The sequence below is a fragment of the Chinchilla lanigera genome, unplaced genomic scaffold, assembly GCF_000276665.1.
Source record: "Chinchilla lanigera isolate Chin_1 unplaced genomic scaffold, ChiLan1.0 scaffold00026, whole genome shotgun sequence".
Classification (NCBI taxonomy): domain Eukaryota; kingdom Metazoa; phylum Chordata; class Mammalia; order Rodentia; family Chinchillidae; genus Chinchilla; species Chinchilla lanigera.
The window spans coordinates 8452122-8478626 of record NW_004955427.1 but is presented as its reverse complement, the minus strand read 5'-3'; the positions used below and the strand labels follow the sequence as shown (position 1 = coordinate 8478626).

At 40.8% G+C, this 26505-nt stretch overlaps 1 protein-coding gene across 8 annotated transcripts in view; it reads right to left on the bottom strand.

Annotated features, from left to right (window-relative positions):
- Positions 1–2221: 2221 nt before the first annotated feature.
- Bbx (bobby sox homolog (Drosophila)) overlaps positions 2222–26505 on the bottom strand; it is a 255067-nt gene continuing 230783 nt past the window's right edge. For 6 of the 8 annotated variants that reach the window (XM_005386346.2, XM_005386351.2, XM_013515185.1 and 3 more), the window contains 5 exons: positions 22576–22665; positions 21038–21097; positions 14113–14307; positions 12150–12336; positions 2222–8007 (listed from right to left, as the gene is read on the bottom strand). In XM_005386346.2, the coding sequence (XP_005386403.1) occupies positions 7920–8007; positions 12150–12336; positions 14113–14307; positions 21038–21097; positions 22576–22665 (620 nt within the window). In that variant the 3' untranslated portion in view covers positions 2222–7919. The remainder of the gene's footprint in view (positions 8008–12149; positions 12337–14112; positions 14308–21037; positions 21098–22575; positions 22666–26505) is intronic. The other 2 variants (XM_005386352.2, XM_013515187.1) reach the window with 2 other exon arrangements.

The following is a 26505-nucleotide window of genomic DNA, read 5'->3' as shown; positions in this document are numbered from 1 at the left end:
GCCACTGAGCTGTATCCCCAGCCCCAAGGGAAAATCATTGAATAGAAAATTCTATCAGTTATTTTATTAAATGTTTCAATAAAAGCTTCCAAGTACATGGCAAACCACTATCTATTTTTCTATCTACTATTCTCTTTACCGTTTGTATGTATGTGTCAGTGCTTTCACAGGCTAACCGCTCAAGATTCTCCAGAAGATGTGAAGTGTATTTGCACAACTGAACTTTTGTAAGCGCCACCCAACATGATTGATAGAAAAGACTGGGAAAAAACAAAACATACTTGAGCCTGTTTCTTAGTCATATTTCATGTTGGCTTTCAAACCATTTTAATTCTGAACATAAAGCATCTAAGATTTACACGAGCTGTGATTTTCCCACTTCCCTTCGGACTTCCTCCATCTTCATGTCTGACTCTCCTACAGAATCTGAACTCCCTGAAGAACCGCCCACTAGGGTAAATCATGAGCTGTGTCATTCTATCTCTTCCAACCAAAGACTTCCTTTTATAAAAGTTGTAATTTCTAGCACGGTAAGATTTCAGATTTTGAAATTCTTGGCCTATTTGTCTCCCAGAGGTCACGGAAAATTTTATTTCTATGCCTTCTACAGATTTTCTCTTGGAAGCCGAGGGGAGACACAAAAGGCAGTAGCAACAGGGTTGGGGTAGAAGTGTAAGGATATACTGGTAACAGAGACAAATGTTAGTTTTAGCCCACGGGCCTTTTAAGTCATTAAATCAGGAAAAAAGCCAAGATCATAGAAAATGAGGGAGGAAAAAGACAACCGAAGGAAAGGGCTGTCTTTGATCAAGTAAGTTAACATCTTTTTTGGAAATTATGGATTAAAGATGAAAATATAACAATGTCCAATCTGACAATGTTTTCTATTTCCAAACACATTTCATTCCAGCACTTCTGTTTGGGCTCACTGATTTCTTTTGCTTTGGAAAACAAAGAGTTTTGGAATCATGAGGAGGAAATACAAAAAGAATGAACATTTGTGTATGCTTAGAGTCACAGATAAAAGTGGTATTAGGAAAATATTGTTATTTGTTGAAGCCATGTGATGGGTACCTGGGTTCACAACATTAATCTCTCTACCTTTTGCATTTATTTGAAAATTTCCGTAATTCCAAAAAAGTGAAGCGATTGATAAAAAATTACGTTTGCTTTTCAAAGCAAAAATCTTGCAATGTGTACTGGAGTAAGATTAGTTTCAGCTCACTGTTGGCAAGAGGTTTCATGTTCTATTTAAACAGACAGACGCAATTATACATAGAGGACCATATTACACACACGTGTACTGTCACTTTTAGCAGAGTTTTTCACTAATATGGAGGCCCCTCCTAGTTTTATTCTCTTAATGGGAATATTCTCATATAAAAGGTTGAGCTAAATGATGTATAATTTAACCTGAGTTTTCTAACCCATCAAATCTCCTGAAACAGGTTACCTCTAATGTATTAGGCCCTTTCAAGTTTATTTGAAAACTTATACTCAGCCTTTCTTTTGAATTTGCTTAAGAAACAAGCGGATTTTACAGCTGGAATACAAAATAGAATCAATTAGCATTTGATGAGCACCTACAGTACAGGCCCTGCACTCATGTTCTTTCTCCTTCAGCTTCATAGCAATAGGATGAGAAAGTTCCACCACCACTGTGGCTCAGGGAGGTGAAAAACTCAATGGTAACATGGGTGGAGTCAGAACTTGGAGCCAAGCCTGTGTGAAGGCAAACTAGCTTGATAGTAACTACACTGTGTGCACCTGTAGTTCCCAAAGGATTTAAAAAAAAAAAAAAAGAACTTTATCTTTGGATAAGGATTGGATCAGCAACACTGTATTGAGCAAATGTGAGGTCAGAGTTTTGGTTATGGTTTTAGTGACAGCACTTCCATAGTTTTGTTATAGCTCAGGGAAGCAGGGTATGTTCAGATCGCTTTTCTCCAGGTGGCATTCCAAAGGTTCTGCTCCCAGGAGGCCTGTACTGTTTTCTTTCTTCTGTTGGAAGTCAACACCACACTAATTAGGGAAAAGTAACCGAAGCTTAACGGACAGTGGTGAATTTCAGGCAAGTTTTGGGGGACACCATCCTTCAGTGTTTTGAAATAGCTGGATAGCTCACCTTTATTATTTTTCTACTGTTTTTAATGGATACAGTACATTGAAGGCACATACTCTATGGCTGGTAGTTTGAACATAAACAAATGTATTTGAATAATATCTTTAAAATATTTCAAATTTTTATTAAATATTTTTATTCAGTTTTAAGATCACAGTTAAAGTACTTTAGCATGTTATACACATGACTTACATGTGCAATTTTTAGAAATATCAAATTAGGTATAAGATTTTGAAGAAAGAAATGATATAAATGTGTATATTGACTTGTACTACACATACATCTAAGAAAGCAATATTCTGTTGTACCATTAAGTGGAAATCATTTATTACATGGCATGTTTACACCAACTCTAAAGAGAACCAAGCCAATTTCTGAAAGAAAAAAAAGAGCGATTCAGTCATGCTGAAACTGTCAACAGACTTAAGACCTGGTGGTCAAACGAAACTCTGTTAATTTATGACATCTGAGTAAGCAATGCAAACCTGTGAGAAAAGTTCAGAATCGAGTGTGTGGAATCTCAGGTGGTTTTTCTTTTTTTTTTTGGACAAATTCCTGAGAGTAAGAGACTTGTTTATAGTGAAACAAAAAGTGCTCTCAAGCAAGTTACTGAGCTCTAGATCTCACACCTTCCCTACCCTCGGTTCTGCTACTCTCCGAGCCAGGCACTAGTGTGAGGGGACTTGAGCCCACCGTGGTGGGCCACGAAGAGAATCAGTGATAATTCATGAAACATGCTTATCTCTGTGATTCAGGTAAGAGCTTGTGAGGTAAGATTTGCATTGTGGGTGGAAGGGTTTAGAGGCATTTAATTAGATCCTTGTTACTCAGTAACCGGTTCTGGCCCAAGTTTTCAGGAAATCTTTGGAAGGAGGAGTAATGTTCAGGATAACTAGTTCTGTGTAGAAAAATCAGTTTCAGGGTATGATTGCTTTAGACCACTGACTGACGGAAGCAACAAAGAGAACCAGTGGCCACAGGACTTTTAACTACAAGGTTCCTTCTCTCAACTTCTTAGTATAAATGACACCACCAGAGATAAAATTTGGCCAGAAAAATAATTTTTTTAAAAAGAAAACGCGTATTTATATATTTGAAGGAAGCATTACACAGACAGGTGGGGATGTGTAAGTCAAATGTATACGTCTTGTTATTCACTCTTCTTTGTTCTGAAACATATGAAGATAATGTCCCCCGTGAAAAGGACAAAACCATTTAATATGGAGCATAATAAACGCGATCACTTCCAAGTTAAAGAAAAGCAGTCCATCAAACCCTGAATACTTCACCAGACACATCTGGTAAGATGAAATGAAAAACTGCCTTTTTTTTTCATTATACATATGCTGTTAGTAAATCTAAATAAAGTAGTTTATAAAATCCCCAAACTCAAATACAACAAAATTCAAATCTAATTCTTTGGGAATGCTTGTATAGACAAAAGCAACATCTAATTAACAATTAGTACACTTTGTATAAGGTGCAAGACAAGGACCTATGTGGAGAACAGCTAAAGTTTAATTTCCACCTAGCGGTTACTCTGAATACTTTACAGGGCAAATGTAATAACAGCATTTGCTTCTACTGCCCACGTTCAGCAGCACGATGTTCTCTCTGGAGAAAGCAGTATGTAACGTCAAAACACTGCTGTGGAAAATAGTGGCACTCAAGTAGAAGCAAAAAAAAAAAAAAGACAAAGTTTTGAAACAGGACTTACTGAAATTAACTTTGAAAGCCGAGGTAGCCCATTGAGATTGGCCTTATATGAGGACTCTGTGGGGCAGTGCAATCAAAGTGAATTCCTCAACAACATCATGTACACCCCAATCTCCCTTCACGAATGATGACTCCTGGCCTTCTGACGCCCTTGTCTCCGATGCAGCGGTGGTGCCTCTCCTCGCCGTGTGGACACTGTCGTCCAGCCTCCAGCTGCTGGTCTTCGGAACACGATTCGTACAGTAGTTTAGCAGGCAGCATGGTTCCACTGCTTCACATTAATGCCAAATGCCAAGCTTGGAACAGAGCTATTTAGTATTCCCTAACCCGCCCCAGCCCACCCCACAAACAAAACATGTCATTCAGTTTTCGCTAACTCCTGTCTATAGCAATTTATAATTTGCTTGAGAGTTTACACAGGTGCAAACGCTTCCATACAATGGCCAAATACTGCAGAGTGCAAAATAGACTTTTCTGACTTAGAATAGCATCTGACTTCGTAAGAAAACGCCAGGGATTGAAGATGTTGGGTTCTAAACAAGCAGACCACTTCAGATGCATCTTTTTGTTCACAGTGTTCCATCACTATTTCTTCCTCCAGCAGGTGGTTGAAAATGGCAGGAACTAGATGGGAGGAACTAGATGAGCGTTATTTCAGCACGGCTTTGGGAACGCATGTAACAGAATTAAGGAATAATTTCTCATCTTACGGGAAAAAAGATGGTCAGAATTCCAATGGTATAATTTATCCTTCAGAAAAGGTTTAGTCAGTTAAATAGTTTTGGCCTAAATCTGGGAACTAACTTAATTTTGGGACAAGAACCTGTATTTCCAATGTGGCTGTGGGCCATTTTTCCTTTCCCAGTATCATATACAGTACCCAAACAAACAAAAACTTCAAGGATGTCTTACAGTATTTTTTTTCTTTCACTCAGCTTCTTAGAGCTGCAGTTTCAGTTACTATAATATACTCTACACGCTTCAAAATTACATAGGAAATACCCAGAATAACTAAATAAATAAAAAAGGCTAAAGAAAACTGGAACAATACTACGTCTCCATCTGAGACGAAATCTTTCACTTCTAGCATTGCAGAGAAGGGCTAGGACAACTTTTTTCAAAAGATTTATATACAGGTTTGAATCCAGAAGTTAAGGTTAAAAGCATAAATATTGATAATTTCAACTAAATTCAGAATGGTTTCAGAAAGATATGATACAACAATTTAGAATAAAACAAAGCAGAAGAGCATCGCATTTTGGTTTGCTTGAGATATACATAAGGTGCAACAACATTTTTCTTGAGGGTGCTGTGGGACAAATGTTAGTGTACATGATGTTTGCTGGCAGATTAAAATACACACTGTAGCAATATGATTTTCCAAAATAAGAAAGAACGAGAAAAATGAAATGAAAATGATAATCGGGGAGTGCTATATATTGGTCTGAAATATTTGTGCTAACAAATGTTACCTGAAAATACCAACACCCCCTTCTCCAGCAGATTCAGGGCACGAGAAGCACTATTACTGAAATAAAAACTTCACTCAGAGAAAAGACAGGGCGCGTGCCTAAAGAGCTATAAAGCTTTGCAGGATTTCTGCTACTCTCTGTGCCTAACTGCTTAAAAATTAAGCATTTCTACAAAAAGGTTTGTTTTAAAGTATCTGAAAACAGTCATATCCAGGAAGTTGCCCTCCCACCCGCACCCCTACCTAAGGGAAAAGCCACTGAGGTTTAGGAAAAGCAGATCAAGTAAGGTATTAATCACATAGAAAAAAGTAACTTTTTGTTTTTCTTCTTTTTAAAAAAAGGTCCCATGAATGTACAGCAATCTCGTAAGGAACTCTAGTGAAATGTGACCGGAGGACTGAAGGGGTAGCTCTGGCAAAAATAGACCTATTCTAACATGTCCGCTAGAGTAACAAGTTAGTACCATTGTCAAGATGCATGTTCTGCACCATACAATTTTTGTTGTTGGTTCTTTGTCTCTGGCTTTTAAAAAATGGTTAGTTAATTATAATTTTAAAATCACTGCTAGCAAGTGGTCCAAAACTCCAACAGCCACCAACATCAGGACCCAGCAATTTTTAAACATTCACTTTTTTGTTTTGGAATTTAGAAAATATTAATAAAACAGCATCATATTAAAAGTACGCTAAAATCTGGGGCTGTTCACTTGATTTACTTCTAAGCGAATGGGATTAAGCTATAACCACTGATTAACCTTTTACTAATTCCTACTTCCTCCATCCTCAGAATGAGTATGCATTTTTGAGGACATCCCCTTGCTGCCCTCTTTTACCTGCTTTTGGGGGATAAAAATGAAACCATCTCTGTAGTTTTTCAATCTTGTTAGTATGTTGTACATATTTTCCAGCACCGAAACTGAAGTAATATCTACAACCATGAGAGGCTAAACCTAGTCAGTATTAATAGAGTCATTTTTTATATGGCTATTAGGTCAAATTACAATTAGAAAAAAATCATCATTACAATTCAGTCAAGTATAAATAAGAAAGCTAGATAAAACCATGTAAACTGTCACCATTTAGAGATCTAATTCAAAAGCTTCAAACTTGAACTAGCACTATCAAAACTCTGCCAGTTTGAAAACCATTAAAAATTATTGCTGGAATCTAAGAATTAAAATTTGGTAGTTTGTGCTGATGCAAGAGTGGGGAAATACTTTGTGCTATGGAACAAATACCCTGTAAAATCTGTAGCCTCAGACTAATTTTGATTTATCACTTTGCATCTGTTGCTAGGAAACAAGACACTGTGAACGTCAGGTGGTTTAAGTCAATATGTTGAATGTTCTAAGCCAGTTAATCCACTTGGCACTGGCGTATGTACGGTTGATTTTATGTTTAAAAGCAACAAAACACAAAAAGGAAACAGAACCTTGCAGGTGGATCTACAGCTGAGAGGCCCCGGCAGCACACCTCCCTCGTCACTGACTCTGTACCTCCTGCTCCACACCAACCTGAAATGGCTCTCAAGACCTGCAGCGCCAACTAGGCTGTGCATAGCGATTGCAACCCGTCCACTCTGTCCGTGATGGATGTAAAAGGTCTGGAGCTCCAAGTCCACATGAAGTGAGTGTCTTCAATGTGTTTAGGATAGTGAAGTAATACTAAGGTCACTTCTGAATAATATTTTTGTCTTTTTTGTTTGTTTGTATGAACGATCCATTGGTCACTTAGACCACTGTGTAAAAATAAAAGAATCCTCAAGGCATGAAAGCATTAGTCATCTGTGATCTGCAGGACTCTTCCCTGTCTGGGAAAATATTTGCCACAATTTGCCCCGAGCAAATTCTTCTTGGTCACTCAAGGCTAAGAAAAAAAAATTCAGATTGTAAGAATTGTAAATTTTCTCTCTCTCTCTCTGTCTCTCTCTCTCTCTGTCTCTCTCTCTTTTTGCCAGCAAACTACCACTCTGGTGGCCAATATAAAAGTGCAGAATACATGGACCACGAGGCCGAGCATACACCGCTAACAATGGTACGTCTGCCTGCCCATGCTGCTTGGGAGTCTTGGGAACAGGCTTTTTAATATTTATTCTACAATATAAATGTAGGTATAACCTATTATATAAACCATCTTAGAACTTAAATCTCCATGTACAAAAAAGACTAAGAATATCTAATAATAACTAGTGCAGTGCGTCAGTTTTTTTTGTTTTGTTTTGTTTTGAAAGAATAACTAGGCAATATATGAAACTAGTTTCCCACTCTCTGGTTGGTAAAAGAGGTGCTGGATGAGCTACACAGTAAAGGCAGTCTTTTACCAGGTTACCACCGTTTACCGGCAAAAGCCTTCAGTGGAAAGCAAAGCTGCAGACTCATTCTGTTCCTGCTCAGTATCAGAAAGACGACAACAACCTCAAAGATTCTGGGTTCTGAAAGAACAAACTGGCCCAGGACGCTAACTTCCGCTTCAAGTGAATCTGGGCCGCGCAGGGCAACAAGCACTTGTGTGCAGTTTGTATTTTCCACCATTTGGACTCACAGGCATCCCTTGGTAAAGACAAGGCTAGGGTAGTAGGTAAAGCACAATGTTTTACAATTAAAGGGCGCTTCACTGGTCAGCGCAAGAAATAAGTACGGGAGCCTGCGGCATTTCTTTTGGCTGTCCGTCGTGCGTGAGTGGGGTTGATCTCTGACCTCTGTAAAACAAGAGAGGAAAAAAACCACTTAATGAGGGTACATTAGAGATAGAAGATGATGACAAATAAAAGCTTTCCAATATCTCATTTAATAGCGATTGTTACTTATATTGGTTAACTGCACTGCATTTATCCTTAGAATTCCTTCCCCCTTCTCATTTTTCCTAAGACATTGCGAATTGTGGAAATGCGAGGTAGGGTAAGAATTCAGAGGAGGATCGTAACACAGGCTCTGAAAAGGCCGCCACACGAGTAGCTCTCACTGTCCCTTGCCTCTGTAAACAGGACTGTGGTCACATCTTCGCTCTGGTAACCAGTCTTCAATTCACAATTTTTTAAAAAAATTTCAGTTCCCTTCATCCAGTTCAACAGCACGCTCTTTGGCCCCAAATAACCAATCACTACCATTTTTAGAAATGAATTCTGAAACATCCACAGATTCAGGGAAACTTCCTAAGAAATGGAAAACTTCAATCAAGAACTAAGGTCCTGGGACAACCACCTTCTTGATGCACCGATACTAGAAAAACACATTCCCTTCCTTGCCCCCAAAGAAAATCTCCCTATAACTGCTGGTAATCCCTTGCCTTATTTCTCCAAGTATATACTGCACCCAATTTTAAGGCCAGCCAGGGGTGGTGGTGTACGTCTATAATCCTAGCTACTGGGGCGGTGGAGAAAGGAGGATTGCAAGTATGAAGCCAGCTCGGGCAACTTAGCAAGGCCTTGTTTCAAAATAAAAACGTAAATGGGGCCAGGAATATAGCTCAAAGGTGGACATTTGCTAGCATGCAAGAGGTCTTAGGTTTAATCCCAGTACTGCAAAACAACCAACCAACCACGCAACCAACCAAGACCAAAACTAAAAACTACAGGTTAACAAAAGCAATGTCTCATTTGCATAATTAGTAATAAATAATACAATTTACTTCAGAGATAGAAAACTGTTCAAAAGTCTCGGCAGTTACTACAAAGACAGGCCTGGCACCTCCCCGACATGTGCCCACTAAGCCTCACCAACGCACACTCGCTGCGCTGCGCCCATCCCGGGCTGGGTACAGCTGTGTGGAAAAGCGGTGAGATAGCAGCAACGTTTCCCTGGTCTGGCCTTTCAATATAGTACTCCTCTGCACAGTTCACAGAACAAAGGGGATTATGTAAAGAGTAAGGTAATACCTACCCCATAACTATACCCAAGTGTCCCTTGACGTACAAAAACAAAAACAATTAGATAAATCAGTGGTCACTGAACAGTGTAAGATGTTTAGGAATCTATAAAAATAAAACAGGTCAGAATCAAACCTCTGGATTCATCTGTTCATTCATGTGTATCTGCCGCAAGCATCAACTGTTCCATATTCAGGAAAGATGAAACGAAAATGCTATTTTAAGGGTTGGGGACATAGCTCAGTGGTACAGTGTCTTCCTAGCAAGTGCGAGGTCTTGAGTTCAATTCCCAGCACCAAACAAATAAACAAACAAAAAAGGCTATTTTATACCTTTAAGATGATTTGATATTAAAAGAGCCAAAAGAATTTAGGGTTAGAAAAGAAAAAAAGTGAAAAATGGAAAGTATAATGTGAAAGAAAAACAAGAGACAGACAGAAGTTGGGGTGGAAATCCAGTTTAAAAAACGGACCAAGGGGAGGAGTTACAAGTGTGACAGAGAGCAACTAATGGGTGGATCTAGTCCCACAGAAAGGTCGGCCGGGGTTCTTCACGGCCTGCATTACTAATGCTTGCTAGGCTCTCTGAGTTCAAAGACCTCAGTTCAAATCTTGTCTCAGGCAAAGATGAGCTGTCTGCTCTTGACAACTTAATTAACTGTCTGCGCCATCATTTAAAGAAGACTGAAAAGACCCACCTGAGAGAGCTAAAGGATTATACTTAACTAACTTCCTTTCTTAGAAACTTCTAGTACATAAAGCTCCTCTTAAAGATTTGCTCCAAGCTCCTGTTTCCTGCATTTGTAAAACTGTCTCCAGAATCTCAACATGGATTTAGATTAGGTCTTATGTTAGACTGTCTAGATACGTTACTTGCACTCTTGCATCTAGTTACTCTTAATTCCACAGGTTACCCTCTACATCATGAACCTAGGTGATGTTCACATAATGACTAAATGGGATACAACCCAGCTACAACTGCATTAAACCTGGTAGGTCTGTTTTAATAGGTAAGGGCTAAATTTACAATGAAAGCTCCCTAGAGTGACCTGCGGTACTAGATATTACGAATACTAACCATTTGATAGGCTGATGGTAAAATTCTAGTATTCAATATTCTTTCCAATGGGAAGTGAAGAAAGGAATCTTTATGTACAACATTCTTCTATGCCTGTTACCTAACTCAGGCAGACATACTTCAAGAACTAATTCATTTCTTCCTTTACTGCACTCGTTCTTTTGTTCCTGTTCCATCTTACCCACTGATTTAACAGGCACCGTTAAGCAAGCTGGGATCTGAAGAATAAAACCGGTGCTTTACTTTCAAAATAAACAGGAAGGAGGTAGACGCGTCAACCAGTAATTACTGCCCACTGTGGCAGCCGGTCTCAGCCAAGTGAGTACACACAGCCTGGGGCAGCAGGAGGCACAAGGCTGAGAGGAGGGGACGGTCTTGGGCCAGGAGAGCAGCAGCAGCTCACCTGAGAAGGTGACGCACCAAGGCAAGAGCGTGATCTGGAGAGGACTACGCACGCTTGCGTGGGAGAGGCGAGGGGTGTGAGGGGCGGCAAGCCGCGAGGCAGGAGTGGAAAGCGGAGATGTGACCACAGCCACGTTTAAGGAGTGCAAGGGGCGGTGGGAGAGCCTCGTGTGGCGGCCTTTTCAGAGCCTGTGTTATGATCCGCCTCTGAATTCTTACACTACCTCTCATTTCCACAATTCAGTGATATTCAAGGAACTATTCTGAATTTTCTTTTCATGTCATGTGTTTGTCTTCTACACGCTACTGTGAAAAATTCCCAAGTGGACAAGTACTTGTGTATTGGCTCCCTCAGAGACTCCGGCAGGCTTTAACAATGTCTGTCGGCATTCTCTTGCTAATAGGAACTTGCAGGGTACACATGAAAGGGAATTTGACTTCCTGGGCTATCTGGAGGGTGTGTGTGAGGAAGCCCTGGAACGTGACGAGTAGCGAGCATGAAGTAAACACGCTCCGCTCAGGCCTCTCAGGTTACCTGGCTGTGAACCAGGAGCAGGAAGCCCCCCAGGCGGCAGGCTGGGTAAGGCTTCAAGTGCTTTTATGTGAGAGGGCAGTCTGACAAAGGAACTCACTCCCGCAATCCACTTCGAATACAAATAGGAAATACCCACATTCACACAGGGCCCGCCTGCTTCCCGAAGGAGCACACAGCAGAACACCCACTCATACACTTAGAACTTAATATACGTTCTAGGGGGCGTCATCAAGTTCAAAGGGTTTTCCCGACTATGACTGCCTCTGATTCTCATGATTTTGTGCCTTTTTTAGGGATATCATTATGCTTAATGGAAGATAAGAAAACTAAGGTGCAAAGAAATAAATTACATGTAACAAACCACAGAGGGTTCATAAAACAAATCCAGGCCTTTTGCCTGCCATAAATCAGATGCCAAGAAACTTGTTCCCGTGCACCGCACTGTTCCGACAGCCGTGCCGCCCTGCCACCAGCACCGTCCGCGGTGGGGGGCGCTCCCCACCTGTGAGCACTGGGATGTCCCAGTCGCCCCGCATAACCCCTCTAAGAAATGAGCGCCACCTAATTTTGTACAAATGAAAAAGCTGAGGTAGGGCAGAGAAGTTAATGATACTGCTTGGTTTTCAGGTGACTGACCTAGGAGTTAAACCCACCTCTGATATCACACTGAATGACCAGAGAATGCCGCCTCCTTACTGTCAGGTTTTTAAAAAATGCAAATCAAGATTGGCCATAAAATAATATATCCAAAAATATAAGTAAAATAAAAGACTTAGCGGGCTACATTCCCTTAAATTTTCTCACACTGTTAACCAGCATTTAAACTTTTATAACATCGCATATGAATAATAACCTTGAACGAAGCCTGAATCCCCATACATTAAGAAAAATGCTGAAAGTCGTGTCGGAAAGACTCGTACGATTTCTGCACTGCTCTCGCCACCCGTGTTCTGCCACTGACCTGTGCGCATTCTCCATGGCCGCCACTTCGGCCAGGGCAGCGAGGCTGAAGAAGGCCGACACAGCGGGCATTTCCGGAGTGCGGCTGCGCACGTCCTCCATCTCGGCGGCGTGTGCGCACTCGTCACTGCAATCTGTCTCGCTCGCTTTAGGGAGACTCCTCTGCAGTTGCTCCTTTGGTTTGTCATCTTTAACAGAAGAGAAATCCATCACAAGGGGGTCACTCTGCTCTCCAGGGAGGGAATGCTGAGAAATTCCTATGTCAGACAATGTGAACAGAGCTTCTTCGCTGTGCTCTTCTGCTATCCATCAAGTCCTAAGGCTTTTACAGAAAGTCGTCTTCTATAAAACGAAGCCTTTTTATTAAGCTCAACTGCAACCTGCAACTATGGTCAGCACCGTGCCCTGGAGCTGAACCAAGGGGAAGCTGCGTGTTGTCCAAGGTCAAAGAAAGGGTTGGCATTGGAGGGAGGAGGAAAAACGAGCCCGGGCCAAAACAGAACCCAAGGCACTTCTGCAGGTGGCCCTTACACACCCAAATGACATTGCTTAGGAATTTCTATGACGCTATCACAGGCCCTACTACAGCAGCATGGACATTTCGTATTCTGTGATATGAACACGGAGGATGGGCTGGTCATCAGCTTAACCAAGCCTAACGCAATCCCATGCTGTTTTGTTCTGAGATCTACTTGGCTAGAAGACAAAGGGCCCTCTGGTATTTACGAAGAGGTGAATGAAATGCTATGTAAACATACCTGCTGGAAATGAGAAGACTTTCTTTGTTATTCAGACATTAAGTGAAGGGTTAAGAACTTTTATCATGGGTTTTAAAATATTTTACGTTTAGAAAACAAGTGATAAAAGATGGGAATGTCATATATTGGGACATAAAAGTGGTGCAGTGCTTTCCTACATAAAATGAATATTTTCTAGAATGTCTAATTCTTATTGCAAGTGGAAATGAATAAGAATATAAATGGACGAGGATATGACAATCTACAAAAGGGAAGGCACAGAACAGAATCCAGATCAGAAAGGAGAGGAGGGAGGGGCCTGTTGAATTAAACAAAAGGACATCAAGATCTGAGTCCTCATTCTACTTCTACTTAGTTGAATTGTATCCAGACACAAAATTCCTCTTCTCTGAAGTTTCATCCCTTATATAATGGTACGATTCAGGGTTTTTAGCATGCTTTATGGCTCTAACTGCAGATGCAAAGTACAAGAAAAAGTACACAAAATTAACTAACTGTCCTCTAATTCTAACTCAGCAAACAACCCACGTCCTCTGAACACCTGAATTAACCAAAATCATAAAGAATTCAGTGCTGGACGTGCTGAAGGTAATGGCTAGCGCCCGTCTGATGTATCACCCCACGCTGTTTTGGGGGAATGCTTAGTATCACTCACTCCTAACGAGTGAGACCCTGTTGAAGAAAGCCCACCAGAAACAACAACCAGGCTACAACTCGTGCTTGAAAATGGAAAACTGTACTATATGGTTAAATCAGAGCAGAGAACTCAAGAATTAGACACGCTCTGGGCGCCCACGCTGCAGTCTCTACCAGCTTTGTAAAAAGGGCTGCACGCACTTTAAGGCACCTTAACCCCTGCTCTGAATACCTACCTGATAATCTAGTTTACAATGGCACGAATAGCAAACCATGGAGCAACAGGTTTATCACGGATCTTTAAAAGTCTGGGCTCTGCTGGAAATTTACTTAATCAGGACTGTTTTGGGCATACTGAGAAAAAGAAGCTGAGGATTCTAAAATTATCTTTCCTTTCTAGAAATTCAGATAGGTTCTTGGAAAACAATGTATGATTTTAAAACATGGAACAGACCATGTCTGGAAGTCTCCAGAAAGGTACAGAACAGACCCACTGCTGAAGGAGGAACACAGCCTGCGAACATTCACCGGTCAACATGGTCATCTCCGCCTAAAGCTCCCTCTTCTTACCCAAAGCACCTCCTGCGGGTGACACTCGGCCATCTGCTGTCCTGACAAGGTGTGTGATCTTGGTTTTCCTCGCTTTTCTCTTTTGGCTGCCCACCAAAGGTTCTTGCGCTGTTGGTTCTGGAGTGTTGGGAATGGACAGGGCATTTTTAACCTTATAAGCAGGCTCTGTGGTGTTTTTGTCTTCTGAAAATATGGCTGAAATAGGACAAACCATATATAATTACACACAGGCACCAACATTGCTTTTGGAAGGAAACATTTCTATGTGACCCATCTGAATGGATAATTTACATTCAGAATTTTCAAAATATTGATGGAAACGTGAAATGGAATGTTCCCATAATGTGCTAACTACTTATCTGTATTTGCGTTGGTAAATTATGCACAGAGCATTAATATTCTCTCTCTTTCAACATTTCCGAAGTCTCTGGATATTGTGGGTTGGTGGGGAGGACAATAAACACAAATTTGAGTGAGCTACTAATTATGCTGCTAACAGACCACAAGTCCTAGTTGTGACCAGGATCCTTGTCTAAGACCTTTTTGGCCAGTCAATCTGGGCAGGGTGGTAAAGGAAGTTTCATTTCGTCTAGAACACTGAGATTAAATACTGCTTCTTAAATTTACACTGATTATAGGGACATCTGTTTTCAAGCACCAGGCTGGACTGATCAGAAAGGAAACCGTGGGGCCTGACCTTCTTGTGTGCATTATGAGCGCTCAGTAAGGACAGGGCAAACACTGGGGAAATCAGCACCCACATAAAACTCTCCCATTCACTGACTTCTAGAACAAGGTAAAGGTGCTTAGTGAGATAACTTAATGAAGTTTTACATGATGGCATGGCTCACAGATAACGTAGTTTTAGGTAGCCTAACTGCAAAACCAATCAATTATTTCACAGCACATTGTTTTTTTTTTTTTTTTTTTTTTTTTTTTTTTTTGCGGTACGGTTTTGCTATGTCTTGCCTTTGACTCATGGTGCTCCTCCTGCCTCAGCCTCCTGAGTGCTGGGATTACAGGCACATACCACCACACCTGGTTAATAGCACACTCTTTTATCCTGAGTTACTTCATCAAGAGTAAGGTACTTGCTGTTAATAGCTTTATGTCTGGTTTAAATACAAGGGGAATGTTTGTGCCTTGCATACTTATTTCCTTAGGATGTCATCCTCTCACCTCTTTAATTTAAAAGTAAAATTATACAGATAGGAGTTCAACACACATTTATGAGGATATACATGTGGTCAACTTTCATGATTCGGACTCCCCTCCCCCAAATGGCAGAGGGGTTTTGGGCAGTGGACAGAACCATTTTTATATATGTTTTCAGTCTCTTAGGACAGACACAGAAATCATTTTTGACAACGAAGAGGGCCATGTAGATTGGAAAATCAAAGTCTGACATGACAAACTCCAAGCGTACCAAGCCTGAAGGCAAACTGAAGATACTGATCTCAAGGTGGATCTGGAGGGAGACACTGGCTATATATATAAAGCTAAAATAAGATGGGGATAAAAACAGCAGCGAAAACTAAGGGTGTGAAAAACTTTTGGTAAGCTTTTGGTATAAATCCTTGTGTAAGCCTCAACTGAAATTTTTAATCTCTCTAATGTGTTCAGGTACCTACACAGGAAAGAAAGGCTGTGAATTAATATTTTGCTCTGGAAATCATGGCACCTTGTCTTTGAAAGATGCTTGAAAAGAAAAGGTTGGTCACAGACTTCACATCCTAAAACAAGTGGGAGATAATTTCAATTTTATAAAAAGAAAGTATGGAAAACAGAAATCTCACGATGATTTGTGGCTTAGCTTTATCTCAGTATTGCGTAACAGATGGCTGTGTGGAGACAGACTTAAAATAATAATTATTTAGAAAAAACACACACTATTTGGCAATGTATCCAAATACCATTTTCAAGTAAGTAATCAAAATCACGAAAAAGGCTTGCTTTCAGTTTCAGATTTATGTCCTGGTCATACAGATCTACCACAATGACGAAGTAATTTCGGTAGTGTCACTTACTTAGTCTTACAACTTTTACGCTTTGATATTTAGCTTAACAGAGGCCAGAGGTAGTACATATTCAGTTTTTTAAAATTTGAAATTCAATAATGGCTTCAAGCAAAATAAAAGACAACTTGGTGAAGAACATTCCAAAGAAGTTCCATGACTATATTGGCCTTAAAATTCAAAGTGTCCTATGAACATCAAGAAGTCAAAGTCTGAATTTATGATGAGTATTAAGTAACTTTTACTGCATGTTCAGAAGTTTCAGCATGCCTACCTTCTTTTCCAGATCCAGCAGTTGTCTCCTCTGATCACAGAGGCAGCCTTGCTAAGCTCCTGAGTGTGATTACTGTTTGCATTGCAGATCCCTATTTCAAAAAGAATATTAACCTTTCCTCTTTTCTGTTTCCTCTTCCCAGAAAAATCTACAACTGTGGAGGAAGGGTGTAGCAGAGTTCTAAAGCTGAAGGTTACTATGGCAGAAAAATTATTTATGGGAAAAACAGACACGGAAGTAAGAGAAAAGGCATGAATACCAGAAAAGGTGAAGCGGGTTGGAAAGGTGCCCATTTCTACAGAGACTATGGGGTAATGAAAACAACGGTGCAGAGAGACTAGGATTCTACTCTTAACTTTGCAATTTATTAATTTTACGCCTATAGGTTTCATTTTCTTCATGTAAAATGGACACTGAACTAACTAGCACTAAGGGTGCCATTCAGCTCCCAAATGTCAATTTTGCCACACCGTCAATCCTCCTGGCCCAGGAAAAGCAGTCTCCAGTCAGGCCGAGTCCCGTGGCTGGGGAACGTCGTTCCCTTCCCCAGCACGGTGTTTGCTTTGTTTTAACTGGCGAGCTTTCAAATAGCTTCATTTCTATTTGATGTTTGTGCCTCTTCTAGTTTGTTCCTGATGAGATGGTAAAGACACAATAAGAAAACCACAGCGTAGCAGAAAAGGATGCAAACAGCAGGTACTATTAAGACCCAGAGGCAGCCTGGGACGCGGGAAAACTCAGAAATCAGCAGACAAGGAGCCCAGTAGTCAAAGACCAGCTGGCAGGACGAAAGATATAAATACAACCAAGTCAAAGACATCGGTATGTTGGAACTCAATAAAGGATCGAATCAGGTTGCAGGCCACATGGAAGAGACAAAAAAGAATACACCGGAAGTACTCGTAAGTCATCCTGAGAGAGGTGGTGCCACTTAGCCAGAAGTCTCATCTAAACTGTCACGACTCACATTTGACAAAGGTAAGAAATATGACCCTGCTTCCGCTGCATGCTTTACCAGAAGTTAATCCTAGAACTTAACTGTCTTAGGTGGCTTAGGACAGTCTCCAGGGCCAGCCCCAAGGAGGAACTTTCTAAAACTGAGAACGGGGGTAGGCATGAAAGACTGAGTAGTCTCGTGGCAAAGCTGCTGTCTGTGCCAGAGCAGCAGATCTGAGTTTATGGGTGATGCCAAAGCAAACGGAAGGCTAGGTGGTGTGAGACAGGAGATGAAAAACCTCTCCCTCGCCTGATGGAAACGTGAGAAAAGTTTTGTCATTCAAAAGCCAATTAGTCATTTCTCTTTTAGCTTAAAATCAAACACAGCAAACTACCCAAGCACTGCGGAATGAGCCCACGGGGCTACTTTTTCCATTCAACAGTCAGCATAACACTTGGAGAATATCATCTGAGGGTGATAATGTGCACTCACTCCTGAGTTACATTAGGAATGTGGCAATAAGAGACTGTCTTGTTTTCCCAACTCTACTCCCACAACGTGGAATCAATTTTGGTGGGGGAAGCAGCAGTGCCCTGAGAATGTACCCTAAGAGGCCACCAGAATCATGACTTCACTTTCTAACTGGGGGGTTCACACATGCACTGAAATTGTTACAGCCAGATCTAAAATCTCATTGCCTCTGGTTGGTCTCTCATGAGCTAAAACAGCCAGCAGTCAGATGCTGAACAGAACAAAGGAAAGAGAATCAAGATGAGCCTCATCTATGGTCCTGGAAGACTTTGCTGAAGTTATATAGCAGTTATTTCAAACCTGAGAAGAGATCAAGTTAGCCTGGGCACTGGATCCTGTTTAAAATCAAACATATAAACAAGTCTCCCAGACAGCCTCCACGATCACATTTACATACTGAAACAAACAAAAACTACCTAATGGAGAGGCCTGCTCTGAGATTTTTAGCTTTTTTTGGTAAGATGCCATTTATATTTTCAACATTTAAACCAAATGAAAGCTAAAAGTCTATAAACATTCCTGAAAGATATGAAAACTGTATCAGTTAAAGAGATTCAGTGGTGAGAATTCTGTTTTCTTCCCTTTTGCTTGTATTGATCAGACTTCAATTCCTTTCCATGGGTTTGGGGTAATAAGTGCTCCTTAATTCAATGGGGCTGATATCAAGATGAAATTAAAATACACACACAAACGTACATATATACGAAAGCCTTCTGTAAACCATAAAATATTAAATATTATCATGATGTCATCATTAATCTGATTAGAAATATTTAGCTTAAACATGAGCATATGATACATATCGTATCACATCTCAGCTTAGCAGAAAAAGTTTTACCTTTAGTACTAGGCCGTAGGGAATCTTAAAAGTTTTAGGAAGTAGTTTCACCATTTTGAATTTTGAAAGGCACAGAGAAAAACATCTGCAGCAAATTAAAAGCTTAGAATTTAAACTTCAGATGTATTGCTAAGCATCTAAAGATTTCTGATATTTGGGGGAAAAAATTCACGGGCATTTATAGATGGGGTGCTACAGACAAGGCACTGTGAGCTTTAAATCGTCCACTTTAACAGAAGCAGGGATAGTGCACAGTCTCAGTTTAACCAACATTTCTATCACAAACACTGGCTACAAACAATTCCTAGCTAACCTCTGTGAAGGATGGCTCACACATGCTAAAACTGTTCTGTGTTATGTTTCATTTGCTGTCCCTGTGGGTTTATACTCTCCAAGGCAAAGTTTTCATCGGCAGCGATATGGTCATGGGTGAGAAAGAGGATGTACTGAGTAGCTTGGATAATTCCACTGAGTCTACAGTTACCACGTGAACAAGTAAATTTATTTTCATGGTATGAAAATAAGTAAAGAAGGTCACTTTAAATCACTAGTAATTTTCTGATACTCATGTTGATTCCTTTTTATCCTGGCCATATAAAATGGGTTTCTACTATAAATAAAGACCATGCATTTCTCAGGATATCTTCTCCAAAGTTTTGTTCCAGATACATTAATAATATTTATAATTAAATACCACTAATAATGATGCCATTTCTATTAAACCTTCAGGACTGCCTTTAAGATGCAAACGTGATTTACTTCTCTTCTGCTCAAAGGCAGAGAATTAGGGCTGCAGAGCAGTGTTCCTAACAGTACACAACCCATTCACGTTACCACAGTAACAAAATCATCAAGTGTGCGAGCGGAAATGGAGTTTTCGATTTATGTATTACTGCAACTCATCGTTCATTCAGTCCCTGCACAAATGAGCCACACATGCACTTATCATAAACGTGGAGAGTGAATCCCAGTGAGGTGACACAATTTATCCCACTGGAAACGCTAATGAGTGGCAGATCTGAGAACCCAGATCTCCTAATTCGTAGTAAGCGCCCTTTCTATTACACTGCACGTGTCCTGGCTTTCAGTGTTTAAAAACCAAAGAGTATTTAGAGCGGTGTCATTACTAGTAGGTGATGTGGTCTTAAGTCCCTTTAGATTTCTCTGACAGTTCATCAGTTATCAAGCCTCTGCATAATGTGTTTTTAAAATACACAAGTGATAATATTTCAATTTGGGGGTATTAGGATTTAATGTCGGAAACACCACGATTCAAATTTTGTGTTTCCTGCACTTAGGCGGAAATAATATGCCACAGAGGTTGTGAAAGGGAACAGCAGGTTGGAAAACAGACATACTCCTGGTGTTTTCTGTAAAAGTAAAACACATACCGCTGATATTTTCTGTAAAAATAAAAACCATGTAAACATAGATGTGGCTGATGTGAACCGTGCCAAGGATAATAATTTAAAACTTTTTCATAACTATCTTAAAATATGTATATTTCTGATGAGTACCTTGGACCAAATGTATGTATTTTTTTCCTTCTTTCCAGTTAGGAAACAAGAGTGTATTTTAGAGTAGAATTGGTCATTAAGTTTTCTTTCTGGGTGTAAGTAAATCAAGGGGTCCAAACTGGATGCATGCTAAGTGCCTTTTAGTTTTCAAATGAAGTACCTTTCAATTAAGCAGTATGAAGATGCTCAGGTCTTTTAAGATATCTAATGAAAAAGAAGGAACCAATGGGAAGAAAAGAAGGAAGGCCTCTTATCAGAGAAAGGAGCACTCTCTACAGTTAACTATTTAACAGTAATTAAAGCCACAAATAAATACAGCTGTGGAAAACTTCAAACTAAAGTCTGCTCTAGAACCTTAAACACAACTGGTTAACAGCGGATTTTCCTTTTGCTCTACGTATGCCTTAAGGGCATTCAGTTTTAACACAGAGGCACTGAGAAATGGGCAGTGCAAAACGCGGAGGTCAGGAACCGCTTCTGCAGGCTTCCCGCGCCCGGCGGGTCAGCGGACCTCTGTGGACCCTGTCCGACTCCACGAAAGGAGGCCTCTGCTTGGAGCAAGGTAATTGCGGTGCTGACATGTTTGGTTATGAGAAACTTCCATCTATCAGTAACGTGATGTAAGGGTTAGGAGTCTTTCTTTAAGAAATTAACCACCGTGTGGCACACTGTCTCACGTATAACAGGAGCTCTCAAACACTAGTTTTGGTTTAATTAAAAATAACCTAATTATGAGCACACGATTTTAATTCTCTTGGTTGACCCTATATAAAGTATCCTCTTATAAATAATAAATATATTGCTTCTTTTTACCTTCTGTAGGGTGAATGGCATCCAAGAACAGTTGCTTGTTTGACCATTTATCCCCATTTCCTAAAAATAATCACAGAAAAGGAAAGTGAAACTCGGTAAGTGTAGCCATAAAAAATAAGATAATATACAAAATGACTTCAATGTGAAATATCACATACATGAAATAGGATTTTATTTCCATTATTTTATTCTCAAAATTCCATTTGCCAACTAAAGTAATGATGTTATACAGGAAATGGATAAAAATAAATCTTTGTCTTTTATAAAATGTACTGTTGGGATAATTTCTGTGACTTTAGTCAAGATAATTTGCTTTTGTTATGTTTTTTTTTGAGATAGGGTTTCACTACGCAGTTCAGGCTGGCCTGGAACTCACTTTGTAGCCCAGGCTGGCCTCAAACTCACAGTGATCCTCCTGCCTTAGCTTCCCGAGTGCTGGGATTACAGATGTGCGCCACCATGTCTGGCTTTGGTCAAGAAAATCTGAAGATCAGTAAAATGTAAGTGACCAAAGCTCACATTTTCCCTAAAGAATAATGCTTCTTCACTGGAAATAGAGGGAAAATAATACCAGCATATTACAAAAGAAGCTAGAGTAGAAGTGAAAGCGCGAATTAAAGGTTACATACAGAGCACACGGGCACACACGCCTGCATATACGAGGCAGCTACATTGAAAGCCTCACTCAAGAAACATGAACTGCCTTAGATCTGGCCATGCAAGGAGGATGCAGATGGGCATCAAATGAATAGGTCTGTGGTGGGCATGACGCTGACGTGCAGGGAGACACTAAAGAGAGCCCCACCTCCCGGACACAGGGCTACGCTAGCAGGATTTCTCCTGTACGTGAAAGAACAGGAGTCCTGAACTAGGAGGAGAAAGAGACCCTAAGATGAGCCCCGAAGAGGTTCAAGGCCCCGTCGAGATCCTTACTGTGAGAGACGCTCAGAGTGAAGGAGGGGTAGGAATGCTCAATGAGAATACAGTTATGTGACTGGAGAAGGCAGGCAGAAGAGTCCAACTAACAATCACGTATACAGATGGGTGGAAGAGAGGTGAGTTACAACTTAGTAGAGGACAAACAAGTCCGTAAGAATTCCCAAGTGTCAAAGAAGGTACAGAAATGCTGGGGCTTTCACATGAATACGAAACTGCTAAGATTTCAGGAAGGAGAAAAATGTAGCCATCATACGAAGGGCTGCAAAATATGAGAAAAACAAGAGTAGCCAAAGAAAATAAATGCATAAAAGGTCCAGAAGATTAAAATACAAAATGCATGAAAATGCAGATGAGAAGAAGCCATTGCAGGACTCATATGGGGCGCTGAGCATGGGTGGGTTTGAGGAAGAGTCCTCGTGAGGGAGATTTGCGGTGCGCTGCAGTCCAGAAAGGAGGAAGCTGCTCACGTCGGGAGCCGATGCGCCGGAGCAAGCACGGGTGAGGGGAAGGCGAAAGCAGTGCATGGAAGCGTTGCTCAAAGACGAGTTCACAGTGGAGGTGACCAAGAAACCTGAACGGAGGACAGAAGGCACCAATACCTTGTTCTGGAACATTAGGCTTCTCCTTTTTGTGCTTATATTTGCTGACAATTTTGTGGAATAAGTTCTTTTTCTGAGACTGGAAAGGACCTACAGACAATATTCATATAAGTATTTTAAATTTCCAATGTTTCACAAAATAATGTGCTTTTAAGCAGTTATACCCTCCTCCCTCCTGGGGAACAAGTAAATACTGAATTGCAAGAAACGTCATCGTGCATCTTCACTCATCTAGCGGGTGCTCAGCCCCACTCTAAGATTACTCTAAACCCAAGAAGAATCTCCTTGGCCAGTATTGGGTAGACGCCTCCATCAGGACTGGGACTCCTTAGGCAGAAACTGCAGTTTCAGTGAATAAAAACACACTACAACCAATAATGGCAGAGTTGCCCTAGTCTGCAACAGACAAAAGGTTTCGCGTTAGACTCCTAAATATCATAAAGCAATGGATGCAATGTGCACTTTCTCTCTCCTGAAATTGTGGCTTTCACGTAAGAATAGCACTTTCAGGGTGACGGCTGACGTGACAGCAGTTTTCTGGCCTTTTCTCAGGCTATCGTAGGTAGATAAAAGTGATTTTTAAAACAGAAAAATAGTTGCTAAAATATTTTTTCAGGGTAGGAGGGGGAGACATCTCAGATTCTATCTCACTTGTCTGAGATGAAAGCAGAATAGTTTTCCAGTTAATGAGCAATACCCACGATAGTGTTTACGTCCCCAAAGCAGGGTGCTTCCTACACTTTGTGGATATTCCTATGTGAGTAATGTTACGTCGTGGTGTTTCCTCCCCTGCAAATGGGGATCCCTGCAGCACCTAACTCACAGGGCAGGTGCGGCGATTAAAGTCAGACGCAGCACCTGGTGTCCTGCTGAGCGGGCCCCACCCTCCTCTCTAGTGAGCTGTTCCATCCATGTTACAAACATACTACTTCTCCCAAATTCAAGGAAAAGGCTTCTGTCCAAGCTTTCCTCTTGTCAGTTACTGCCCTGATTTTTTTGTTCCCCCCACAGCAACTCTCCTTCAAGGGCTGCCTATACTCGCTGTCCATAATTTCTTTCCTTCTACCCAACCACCCAAGACAACCCGCTCTCCTGATCAGATTTGAAGCTTGGAGGGCCCGGGGTGGAGCCTTCCCCTATGGGCAGTACCCACAGCTTCTGACAGGATGATCTACTTTAGCCGCACCCTCTAGCTCGAATGCTTCATTCACTGGGACGGTCGAACATCGCCTTGTTTCTTCTCTTCCCTCACTGATCTTTCATCTTTCCCTTTCTGTCTCCTTCTCAGGCATTTTAATTTCATAATGCCCTGGACTCCGTGGTTGTCTTTTTTTCCACTCCTTTGGTGATTACTCCTCATCTTAAGGCGTAAATAACAGCTATAAACGGACGGCTCCAAGTCCATCACATCATCCACAGCTCTTCTACTCCATATTTGAAAAGCAAGCAAAACAAAAGACAGATAATAGGCAACAGGGAGCTAGAACTTTTGCAAAAGGGACCAAGAGACGGGAGGGATAAAAAGAATTAAGATGGTTTGTATACATGTCTCTACTCCCCACAATGAATGTAACCACTATGTACTACAAACATGTACTAATAAAAATTAATACAAGAAAAGCCAGCAGACTTACAAGATCTTACAAGGGCCTCTCGGACTCAGTCCCACTATGACGGCACTTCATCTCCTTCACTTCTGGCTGCTCTGGCCTCCTGGCCGTGCCCAGCACGTACAGCCTCACCCCTGCTTCAGGACCTTTGAGCCTGCCGCCCCTCTGCACAACACTCCTCCCATCTCCCGACAGCTCCAGGTCTAACTGCCTCAACTCCTCTGAGCTTTCCTCCAGTGTCTCCAGATACGTAGAGTTGCAGCTCAACCCTACGTCTATCACTTGTGTTCTCCTTATCTCTTTTAACCTATTTTTTAACTGATTAGAAAGTTTTTATATTCAGGGATATCCGCAACAATCACCAACTTTTAGAATATTTCATCACCTCAAAAATACATCCCACGCTTTTTAGTTATTACCACTATTATACCTGCTGCATTTCTGCTGTGCCTAAGCAACCACTAATCCGCCTTCTATCTCCATAAAAATCTGTATGTTCCATTAAGGATATTTCATATATATGGAATCATGTAAGTGATTTTTGACTTTTTTGATTTGTCATATTTCCAAGGCCTATCCATGCTGCATAGAATACAGCACAATGAAAAATATTTCACTATAAGGATGTAACACATTTTGTTTATCCACTCAACAGCTGATGGACATTTGGACTGTTTCCACCTTTGGGCTATTACAAATAATGCTTCCATCAACACTCAAATACAGGCTTTTGTGTGGATGTATGTGTTTCTCTGAAGCATACGGTACCTCTTATGTTTAACCTTTTGAAGAATAAACTACTTAGTGAAGCAGTACCATTTTACATTCTTACTTGAAATGTATAAGGGTTTCAATTTCTCCATATCTTCACCAACATTTGTCATTATCTCTTTGATTACTGCATTTTAAGGATGTGAAATTGTGGCATTCTCACTGGAGTTTTGATCTGCATTTCTCTGAAAGCCAATAATGTCAAGCATCTTTATAATGTATTTATTGGTTTTTTGTGTGTATCTTCTTTGGAGAAAATGCTTACTGAGATAATCTGTGCATTTTTAAGTTTTTTAACTATTGAATTGTTAAAGAGTTCTTTATATATTATAGATACAAGTTCCTTATTGGGTACGTGATTTGCAAATATTTTATCCCAGTGTGGAGGAGTAATGGTCACCCTGAGTGGGAATGCCCTGCTGAACTAAGACAGCGTGGTTCTGGGTGGGGCAAGATCTGCCTGAGGATTGCTGCCAGAATGACAATAAATGAGAGAAGGAGGGGAAGATGGCACGCTGTTGATTCTCCTGGAGAAGTTTGCTGCCGCTGGTTTTCCTGATATGAACTTGGTTTTTCTCACTGGAGGAGGAGCTCAGGTCCTTGCTGTCACCAGAGAGGCTGCTGCTCTCTTTCGGGGAGCTCTGATCTTCACCCTGAATGCCACTTACAGGCTCCAGTGCAGGCCCCGACTCAGCCTTCCGGCACAGATCCTTCAATCCCCTGCCACAGTCTTTCCAGCTTCGACAGCACCACTGGCCCTTGGGCCTTTCCAATGCAGATCCATCTTACGGACATGTATGGGACATTGCGGTGGCCTCCAAATCCATGACTGGATTCTTTGGGTCTCTAGTGCAGGGACAGATCTCTTGCTCTCTTCTGCATTTGACTTTCTGGATGAATACTATAAAATAATCCTATCAATTATGTGTCCTGTATTAAATCTACTCCCTTGGAAAACACTGACTACAACACCCACTCTGTGAGATGTCTTTTCACTTTCTTGGCAGTGTCCTTTGAAGCACAAAAGGTTTTAATTTTGAAATAGTCCAATTTATCTATTTTGTCTCTTGGTGCTTGAACCTTTGATGTTATCTAAGGATCCACTGCCAATGTGAGGTCACAGAGATGCAGCCCTGCATTTTCTTTTAAAAGTTTTATGTCTTACTCTTAGGTCTTTGATCCATTTAAAGTTGAAGTTAGCATACTGGATGAAGTAAGAGCCCAACTTCATTCTTTTGCTTGTAGATATCCAGCTGTTTTGCAGTACCATTTTTTTTTAGACTATACTTTTCCCATTGAATATTGTTCACTACTGTTGAAAATCAACTGACAAAAAATGTTTGGCTTCATTCCTGCACACTCAATTCTGTTCCACTGATCAACAGGTCTGTTTTTATGCCAGTACAACACTGTTTTCATTACTTGGGTTTCATAGTTTTGAAATCAACTATTAGGGTTTTTTTTTTTTTTTCCAAGATTGTATTACTTACTCTGAATCACTTACCATTTCATGGTACTCTTAGGCTCATGTGTTAACTTCCAAAAAGAA